This window comes from Pollicipes pollicipes, unplaced genomic scaffold, assembly GCF_011947565.3.
Source record: "Pollicipes pollicipes isolate AB1234 unplaced genomic scaffold, Ppol_2.1 Scaffold_3447;HRSCAF=4054_pilon_pilon_pilon, whole genome shotgun sequence".
Classification (NCBI taxonomy): Eukaryota; Metazoa; Arthropoda; class Thecostraca; order Pollicipedomorpha; family Pollicipedidae; genus Pollicipes; species Pollicipes pollicipes.
Genome location: NW_023596297.1, coordinates 11,067,976 through 11,078,375, shown reverse-complemented (window position 1 = coordinate 11,078,375; position 10,400 = coordinate 11,067,976). Strand labels below are relative to the sequence as shown.

Genomic DNA, 10,400 nt, shown 5'->3' with positions numbered 1-10,400 from the left:
GTTGGGCCAGCGCCATAAATCCGGCTGCGGCCTCGTCGCACAAGCGCCGGCGCCGGCGCGACGCCCCCGGGATGGGGATGCGTGCCGATGACGTCAGCGCCGCCTGTTGCGGCCGGACTGTCCTCGGCCCCAGCGCGTAGTCGCTGACACGTGGAACTGACACGGCTGGTGTGGCGTGATGACGCCGGCCGGGGCGTGATGCTGACTCCGGTGTCCGTGGGTGGTCCAGGAGTGGACTTTTGACTACTATCTCGCGATTGTGTGTGGGGAAAATAAACTCGAAGCAGAGACGGGGCGCGGGCTTTGATGTTAACGACCGGATGTACATGTAAACGTATGATTTTGATATATATATATATATATATATATATATATATATATATATATTGTTGTTTTGAATATATGTGTATTATTTATTTCTTGTGGGTGTGCGTGTGCGTGTGCGTGTGCGTGTGCGTGTGTGTTTGTGTCTATATGTACGTCCCCGTTTGGAGTCTATGTCGTACGGAGATGTGTGCTGGTGTCGTGCCGCGTGGTGGCGTCGCTGGTTGTGTGACAGGGGCCGTGGCCGCCGCGTGCATCGTCATACGGCCGCCCCGTGGCCGCCGGCCTAACCGCTCGCGCCGCTTTGCAGACATGATGCAGATGGTTCTGGACGAAGCGGACCAGCTGGACCAGCAGGAGCCGGAGCAGCTGCTGGCCAAGCAGCTGGTGCAGCGCAAGCTGAGCGACCTGCAGCTGGTCCGCTGCGTGCAGCAGATGTCCAGCCACTCAAACTACTTCATCAACCCGCCCATCGACAGGCTGACGCTGTTCTACCGCAACCCCGAGTTCGAGCGCCAGTATCGGCTGCAGCACGCGCGCCGCCACCACGCCGCCGCCAATGCGCTCTCGCTGCCCAAGTACAACACGCTGGTGGACACGGTGGTGGCGTCGCTGGTGTTCGCGCTGCTGGCCGGCGCGCTGGCGGCCACGCTGCCCGCGGAGGCCGGCTGGTGCGCCACCGCTGCGATTGGCGCCGCCTGGCTGGCGCTCGTGCAGGCCGTCATGTGGTTTCGGCTGGCGGCCGGCGTGTCGCGCGACGAGCGCGAGCCGTTCGCGCGCGCCTACTGCTGGCTCACGGGCTGGTACCCGTTCCACGCCATCGGCGCGTCGCTGCTGGCGCTGCCGGCGGCGCTGGTGTTCGCCGCCTGGCCGTGCGCCGTCTGGCGCGCTGGCGCCGCTGACTGCAGCCGCGCCGTCGAGCAGTACCTGCTCGCGCTGCTCGTCGGCCTGGTGCACTTCTGCAACTTCACTCAGCTCAACTGCTGGCTGAAGAGCGCGTTGGCGTCGGCGGCGGCGTTGGCGGCCGTGCTGCTGGCGGCGCTGGCCGGCTGCGAGTGCGCGACGCTGCCGGTGGCCGACCTGGCGGCCGCCGTGGCCGCCGCCGTCACGCTCGTCTGGATCCTGAACCGGGAGTTCGAGATCAGCTACCGACTGGGATTCTGCGTGAACCTGATGGCGGCGCGCGACAAGGCCGAGGTGCAGCGGCTGAAGCACCAGGCCGACTCGCTGCTGCACAACATCATTCCCGAGCACGTGGCCGATGTGCTCAAGACCAAGGCGAAGTACTCGGAGAACCACCACGACGTGGCCGTCGTGTTCGCCAGCATCATCAACTTCAACGACCTGTACGACGAGACCTACCACGGCGGCAAGGAGTACCTGCGCGTGCTCAACGAGATCATCGGCGACATGGACGACCTCCTTAAGAAGTACCCGAGCGTGGAGAAGATCAAGACAATCGGCAGCACGTACATGGCCGTGTCTGGCCTGAATCCCAGCCAGCGGCGCCACACTGACCCACCCGACAGACACCTGATCGAGCTGATGGAGTTCGCCGTTGACCTGCAGCAGACCGTGGACGCCTTCAACGTGTCGCTGTTCGAGTTCGCGATGGAGCTGCGCATCGGCTACAACATTGGCGACGTCACCTCGGGCGTGATCGGCACGACCAAGCTGTACTTCGACATCTGGGGCGACACGGTCAACATGGCCAGTCGCATGGACTCCACCGGCGTGCCGGGTCGCATACAGACCACGCAGCGTTGCGCCCAGCTGCTGGCGCATCGCTTCCAGTTCGAGCGGCGCGGTGAGGTGTACGTCAAGGGCAAGGACCTCGTGGTGACTTACTTCCTCAAGAGCGACGGGCCTGGCGGCGCCGTCAGCTAGGGCTCGGCCCGTCTGTGATGTTCGACATGTCGGCTCGCAGTGTTACGCTTCTCCATAGGCCGCGCCGGCGCCGGGCGGCGATGACCCGACCCGTAGCTAGCTAGCGGTGAATCATCGGTGGCAACTATTTACACGGAAAGTTTGCCGGTGAGAGCTTATTCATTGCCGCCGGCGGCCGGCACCGCCCCTGTGATGCATTCCCCGAAAGCCGCCTGGCGGCAGCACCGTCGCGCTTGTATTCAGGCTCGCTAATAAACCAGATACTGCTCTTTGCGGGCAGGGGCTGGCGCGCCCCCGGGGGCGGCGGAGGGCCCGGAGGTCCCGCCCCCGGGAGGCGGCGGCGGCGCCCGGCGCTGCGCGCCTGCCGAAGGCGGCGCTCTCAGAAGCAATAACACGAATTGATGCGACGTGCGACGGCTATATTTCCCGCGTGATAGCTGATCTGAAGCGACGGCCGAGTGCTCGCGTGCACTCTGTGCTTGGGTGCACATCGGTGCGGCGCTCCGCGCCCGGTATTGATCAGCCGCCTCCTCCGCCGGCGGCGAGCGCAGCGTGGGCTGGAGGGATGCGGACCGGGCCGATACTCGGCGGGGCTGAGCTGCCAGGTCCCGCGACGGCGAGGCGGGGAGGGGCGCGACTGTCGTGGCGGACGGAGTTCAGGACCGCGCGTGACTTTCGGGCCGTGTCGTGCCAGGGGCTGCTGCACTACATAGCCGGGAGGTGTGGGAGGTCAGTTCTGGGCTCAGAGTGGGCGACACGCGGGGCCGCGCTACGTCAAGCGGTTTGGGACTCTGTCCTGCCAGGTCGAACCTATGCTATGACACCGAGTGTCGCGGAGCTAGCGGCTGCGCTGCATAGACCAATGACTAGAAAGGCTAGGCCTGTAAGTCGGGTCTCCTCCTCAGAGCGCGCGTCAGGAATCGCATCACGAATTAGCGGCGATGAGGTGAAAATAGACTCCAGCGACCTTGTCTCACGATCCGGCCGGTGAGACGGCGGGAGACAACCCCAACGGCACCCGGGTCGTGTTGGTGCCCCTTCGCCCGTTGCTGCCGCTGGGGTCCGCGGCGGCGCAGGCAGGAGACGTCCGGGCCGAGCTGGGCCCGGGTCGTGTTGGTGTGTCTTCGCCCGTCACCGCCGCTGGGGTCTACGGCGTTTGCCCGGGGTTGCTCGGCACCGGCTGAGTCACGGCCGGACTTGGGAGCCGCTGGGCACCGGTCGGGTCACAGGGTGCGGGGCGCAGGCTCCGGCGGCGGGTCTGTGTCGTCACCGTCGAGCAGACCTGACGCGCGCCGGCCGGAAGCCCCTCGGCCCTGGCCCGCTAGGTACTTGTCGGCCACCTGCAGCGGTGGCGCGAGGTCAGGCGAATAGGACATTAGGGCATGGAGATGAGGGGTTATTGTCTCGGAGATGAGGGGTCGCTCTCACGGAGATGAGTGGTCGCCCTCACAGAGATGAGGGGTCGCTCTCACGGAGATGAGGGGTCGCTCTCACGGAGATGAGGGGAAGCTCTCACGAAGATGAAGGGTCACTCTCACGGAGATGAGGGGTCACTCCCACGGAGTGACGAGGAAGTTCATGACGTGGGATTAGATCTCAAACATGCGCCCATGTCAGGACACAAGACTAGCTCCCCAATGCACCAACGATGTCAGGTCGTGGGTACGTGGTGCGGCCATGAGCAAGAGTCGCTGGCGAGGCCGGTATGATAGGCACGACATAATATTAAGTTTCCTGGACCAAAATTTGGCGCAAATTTGGCCAATAACTGATGTCCGAGGTCTTCACAGCGGGCAGAATATAGGTGCTTGACATGGCATATAGTACAATTTTTATCAAATCAGACTAGACTGTCGGATTTGGGAGGTATTCAAAAGCGATCAAATGAACGACACGAGTTCATTTCACCGGTACAAATGGGCTACGGGAAGCCTTTTGCGGTAAACCTCTTCGAGCGGCATAGTAGTCTGGTTCACTGTGGAAAGCCCAAAATGAACGCCGACTGACAAACATCGCCAAGAAGTTGCCAGGGCTTCTGCAGGAGGGGTGCCACAAGCTGATGGGGCGTGAAAACGAACGCTGCCGCATGGCGGGTGAGGGACACGTGACTTCTCTGAATAATATGGGCAGCAGAAACGGTGCTGGTTCTATTGGCGTGCGCTTTATTTTTATGCAGCTTTGAAATGAAATTATAAGCCTCTCAATTGTGTGTCAAAGTTGATTTGCGGACAATCAGGCTGAAGGAATGCAGACGTCCGGTCATGTCAGTTGGAACTTAATTCAATACGAGGTCAAGTCACTGTCACCAGATGCGCTCTTGGGAGTGATGACCGAGTGGTTAGCGCCTTAAGCTCCCAACTGGGGCCGGTTACAAACTCCGGTTGCGTCATGGCCCCTGGGCGTTAATATGACCAATGTAGCCACGACACGGAGCGTAACGCCGTGCGGCACGCTATGCATGTGCTCCCTCCAGGTGCTGGCTTGGGTCGTGACCCCCCAGTGGCCGGGTCCCGACACACTGCGGAGCTGTCGGTACCTTGCGCCAGTCGACGGCGTCCTCCAGACGGCGAGGCCGTGCCGCAGCTGACGCACAGGCCCGCCTCACGATCAGCGCCGTCCGGCCCCCGTCTGAAAACGGGTCCCCGTCAACGGCGCAGCTACGAAAACCGACCCCGAGTTAGGGTTGTTGTTCTGAAAGCAGGCGCGGGCTAGGTGTCGCGACCTGCGAAAAGCCTCGGGTCATGGAGAGTCGTCTGACGTGCGACACTGCGGCATGCGGTGAGATGGGAGCTGGGATGGGACGTCTTATCGTTACTTTTGGGATGAGAGTAAATTTTCTCAGCGGGACTTTCATGTGAACTGATTTACTATAAGTCGTGCTACGGTTTGTGTTTAATCAGCGGAACTGTAGGGGCTGCCCAAATCAGTTATGGACTCCTATGGTAATATATGTGGAAAATAAAGCCATAGACGAAAAACCTTCAATATTTCTGCAATTCCAAAACCAGAAAAGCTATTCAAAAAAGAAGCTTACAGTTCGATCAGATCGCCACGGGAGTCCTTTGATGACGATATTCGGTGGAAATTGATATTGGTATCGGCGATATTCGATATCATATAATAAATATTAATTTTATTTTGGGTGAGATATCTCGCTGTGACGCTCGAAGTAAGGACATATTGCTAATCTGCTTTGGAATTGATATTTTACATATGCTACCCTTTATCTAAAAATTAGCAAAATGGTTAGGGGCCGATGAAACAGGCGCCATTGTTTGTCGTGGTAAGCTTTATGAGAACTCAGCCATGGGAGAAAAGCAGAGAAAGTGATTTGACTTGGCTGTAGCTCAGATGCTCTTTTTTAGCGGTACTGGAGAACGACCGGCTTTAACGGGCAAGGTCGATTGTTCTTAAAATACGACATGTATCATTTGGTGAGCATTTAGCATTTACTTATCGAGTATGGGACTTGTAAAGCTAGCGATAGAAGCAAAACTCCTGTATTGAGTATTCCTCCCGCACTGGAGCGTATCAGTATACCGTGAACGGTCTTCTGCGTATCACATTTTGAGCGTTTTTGAAGGGGCATCCTATATGAGTTGACCTTGGATCGAGGGTGGGTTGAGCGGGGATTGTCTTGACAGGCATGCGTTCGGGAGGAGATAAACTTGACTCCCTCAAGGTTTTTTTCGAGTAACTCCCAAACGATGTGACATAGCTATGCCAACCTTTGTACAGCTGTATACATTTGAATAGCCAACTAAGGGGTTTTGCGGTGCGCGATGGGCCTCTCCGACCGTCCCAGCGCGCTCCCTCCAGACCTCATACCTGCGTCTGGCGAGACCGGCGAGCGCCGGCCACCGTCGGCGTCGCGGTCGGTCTGGGCGCGCGCCGGCGGCGGGGCGGAGCAGGCCACCAGCCGCTCTGTCCTGATCTGACGCAGGGCCCGCGGGTCCCACAGGCGTCCTGCCGTCACGCCACAGACAGTCACGCATCTCACCCACCGACCACGCAGATGCTGAGGTTACGAAACATCGGGCAAAACACATTTGGAACGTAGGCGGTCATTGTTTGCATTTCGTTTTTAGACATTAATTCTCCAGTTGCCAGCTAAACGGATTTTTCTGAAATACGGGTATTCATAATTCAGTTCAACATCAGTTGTTCCTTGACAAGCATTGTAATATACTTATAGTTTGCTGTGTTCATTAAATACATCGACATGTTTCCTCCGCACAATATGAAAACGGCGGTGCACCACGCCCAAGTTCCATTGATGTCGACAAATAACGTCAACACCAGAGTTTCACTTTTAAAACAACTAAGTTAGGCAGGAGACGGAACTGTCCCATCCCACTTGCACCGGCGATGACCCCGGCGTGCCAGCGCACAGACCAGCCCTTCTCGCGCACGCGGGCGCCTCTGCCCGCGCGGCGCCGGCTCGCCTCTGAATCGGACGAGGGCGTGCAGGCTGACGAACAGCTTGGTGACCAGGTTGAGCGGCGCCGGCGGGGACGAGCTCTGACTCAGGCGCCGGATCAGCTGGGCCGCCCCGAACTTCCACTCGGTGTCCGACTCCGACTGCCAACGGTCCCAGAGTCGTCGATGCTCGGTCGGAGACGTACTCGAGGGGACTCAGCGGGAGCTGAGACCATCGTCGGCTGCCGCGGAGCGGGCCGAAAGTCGACCGCACCGAGCGAGGGTCAGCGCGGCAGGCGCGGGCGGCGGCATGGCTTAGACACCTGGCACAGACAAACCAGGACCGAGGCTCTGAAGGACCAACGATCAGGTCAGGCCGTCCAAGGCTCGATCTAATCCACCGATGAAGACAAAGTTTGCGTGGCTTCACCGAAGCAGCAGATGAGTCGTTGGACGGAATCATGAAATAAATGGCCCTTGATTCGATGTCAGCCACGGACTTCAGATCACGTTTGATCCTAGCCAGAGTCGGTCAGTGGATGGCATCAGAATCAGGCCGGCCGTGTCTGGCGGCGGCAAACTTGGAAACGATTTTCCAACTCCGATCATGCCTCTGGTCGGTAGCGTGGCGGGAACTCAGCGACGGGGGTGCGTTCGTCGGCTGGTGCACCGACCCCAACTCCGAGCATGCCCCTGGTGAATAGCACCGCGGTACCTCAGCGACGGGGGTGCGTTCGTCGGCGGGTGCGCCAAGCCCACCCTCAGCACCCCTGAGATGCTCACCCCGAGCCGCTGCAACGTGCCGCACATCATAGCCACCAACAGGCCGACCAACACGATCCCTGTGACGACCATGTAGACGGCCAGCACCAGCTTGACCAGGACCGACGCCCAGGCCGGGTGGGTGCTCAGTGGCGGCAGGAAGTTGTATGAGTCGACCAGGCCGAACATAGCGAAGAACATCATCTCCATTGTCGGCAGCAGCGCTGTCTGCACCGGAAACTCTGTCGCACAGAGTCAATACGTTTGTAACGACAGCTCTGTCGCACAGCATCGACACGTCTGCAACGGCAGCTCTGTCACACACAGTGTCAATATATCGGCAACGGCAGCTCTGAGAAGATTGGGTGGATACCAGGCCATATTGGCAATAGCTTCCCTTCATTTCCGGCATAGTCAGTCCATATTCCGTCGACTCAGTTTCATACACGTTGAGCGTAGGATGTATGGAGTCCCGACAAAGGACAAGAATATAAAATTGTAATAAAGTGTGAGCGAACTACCATAATTAAATTCCGCCGGAAACGCCGACTGAAAGAAGCGTTGCTAAATTGTCCACCATATAGACCATATGACGCGCCCCACGATGCAAATATGCTACGTCAACATCACATTGGCGGCCCCATGGCTTTTCTCTATTGAATTTTCAGTCGCTAAGAGCTTCCCCACACCGAACCCGCACTCAAAACCATATCTCTGCAAGACGTCCAGCCGTGTCGTCGAGTCGCCCACAGCTGCGGCGGTTGCCGGCCCTCGCGACACCTGCCGCCCCGACGCGAGCGGCACAGTCCGGCCTCCCCTCCCCCCCCTCCCCCCCCCCCCCCCCGCCGGCGGCCCGCCTGCCCCGGCTGGCGCGGTCTCGGCCCTGCGCGGTCTCGGCCCAGCCCTGCCTCGGCTGGCGCGGCCGGACACGCACCGCGCGGCGGATAGCCCAGGCCGTGCTCCGGGCCCGGCGGCGGCGGCCGCGGGCGCAGCGGCTGGTAGATGGCCGTCATGTGCAGTGTGAAGCCCATCACGAACACGGCGACGACCACCAGGAGTCTGGCGGGCGATCAGCGGCGCGTGCGGGCAGAGGCGCCGGATGGCTTCCGTCAGGCAGCGACCATAAACACTTCATCGGACGGACGGCCCGGCACGACAGTCAGCACTGGCGTTACAGCCCTGCGACTCACTACGTCATACAGCGATCTGGTACCTTTAAACCACAGCAATGCAGCGTCAGAGCACAACTAAACGCAAAGAGGAACACACGAAGGATACAATGGGACCCGAGGAAGGCATGTACACATAAGAAATATCTGAAACAAAATGAAATATCATTAAATAGTTGGTTTGAACGTAGACAAGGTGTGCTGGTGACAAGGTGTGCTGGACTGAACTGAGCAAATAAAAAATCATGAAGAGCATTAAGTTAGGCAGGCGATATGTGTTGACCATCCTCGATCGCAACAGATATGCATCACTGCACACGTGATACAGATCAATACGTACATCAAACTACCAGTGCACGGCTATCCCAGGGACTATGCCTAAGCCCCTCACCTTTCCAGGTCAACCATCAGGGCTCGGAGGGTGACGGTCCAGGGGCCGAACAGTCGGTGGATCGCAAGAAAATCCAGTATCTGGACGCAGACAAGAAAAAGCACCGGAGCCAGAATCTGGTTTCGAATGTATCTGGAAGTGTGAATCAGTACTTGTTGACCGCCGCATTATCTGATGCTGTGACTGAAGCTGATGGAGAACCACGGGTAAAAACTTGATCCGGCATTGCCTTTAAAGTCGAAGGGCCTCCAAATACAACGGCAAACATTTAATGAATACCGAATCAGGCATTAAACCGGCACATTAGTAACTCAAAGCAGTTTCAATATGGCCGATTTCAATATTTCAATGGCCGACCTCCATTTGCACCCGTTCTTGAGTTCTCCTGGCCAACAGCAGGCCGTTTGCAGCAGGACCCCTTACAGCGAGTGCTGCCGGTCGTGCGCCATTCCGAGCGTCAGCGAAGTCGTGTGTAGCACCAGCGCCAGCACCACCAGCAGCAACTGCATCAGCCGCAGCAGCGCCGGCGCACCGCCGCCGCCGGCCGTCAGCTCGGCCAGCAGCAGGCCCGAAAGCCAGAACAGCAACACCGCCTCCAGCGCGCCGGCGCGCCAGGCGGGCCGCACCGGCGCCAGCGTCGCCAGCGCCAGCATCAGCAGCAAGTGAGCATGCGCGGCCAGGTGCGCGCCGAAGCGCACGCGCGGCGCGCGGCCGCAACGCGGCGCGCCGGGCAGCGCCAGCAGCGCGCCCAGCGGCGGGCAGAGCAGCAGCGCGCCCAGCAGGGCGACCCAGCGCCAGCCGGGCCAGGCCGGCAGACCGCCGCGCCACACCTCAGCCAGGTGGCGCTGCACCACCGGGTGGGCGATCACCTGGCGACAAGAGCGCAGGCGGGGATGTAAGGCGGGGTTGGTGGTGATTCAAATGCAAGTGGTGAAATCTAGGATGAGGTGACGCAGGTAGCATGTAAATGGCAACAGACGGCTAGTGCCCGTTCCGACAGAGAGCTGCTGTCCATCGTGTGTCAGTCCCGATAGCTCGGTGATTAGAGCACCTGCCTTCCTATCCACTCACTCGTGACGGGGTGGGTTCCAGTCGCCTTTGGCACCCGTTGTTTAGCCTTGACAGACATGGTTTGCCGCCGCGCTAAAGATCAGAAGATGTCAGAGGGCAGGTGGGCCGTGCCAAACATGACGCACGTTAAACTTGCCCCACCAAATTTTTAACTGACTTATATCACTGACCTGAAATTGCTCGATGGGGTTGTAAGGGTCAGAGCTCACATAACAGGCACTGCTCAGCGTCAACCCTAAACCCAGAAATCCGTCCACTCAAAGAGGTTCGGATAAAATCTTTCAAAAAGCATTCATAATCTGATGCTCTGCACGATCTATGCACAACTAATCTGGGATGTAGTTTTCTATTCAGTTGGCGGGAGATTTAACCTCCCT

At 58.9% G+C, this 10,400-nt stretch overlaps 2 protein-coding genes across 2 annotated transcripts; one reads left to right on the top strand and one right to left on the bottom strand.

The window, feature by feature from the left end:
* Window positions 1-632: 632 nt before the first annotated feature.
* Window positions 633-2,480, top strand: LOC119091779 (adenylate cyclase type 9; the record flags this gene model as incomplete). Its single annotated transcript, XM_037214651.1, is given in 1 exon segment — window positions 633-2,480. A coding segment is annotated over 1 exon segment (1,579 nt), but the record flags the coding sequence as incomplete, so codon positions are not given.
* Window positions 2,481-3,434: 954 nt separating this feature from the next.
* Window positions 3,435-9,446, bottom strand: LOC119091627 (short transient receptor potential channel 5-like). Its single transcript, XM_037214433.1, has 7 exons — window positions 9,376-9,446; window positions 8,953-9,084; window positions 8,327-8,451; window positions 7,414-7,634; window positions 6,657-6,792; window positions 4,748-4,794; window positions 3,435-3,551 (listed from the first exon to the last, which is right to left on the bottom strand). Exons 1-7 carry the CDS (start codon window positions 9,399-9,401, stop codon window positions 3,435-3,437), a joined length of 804 nt encoding a protein of 267 aa, XP_037070328.1. The 5' UTR covers window positions 9,402-9,446.
* Between the last annotated feature and the right edge of the window lie 954 nt (window positions 9,447-10,400).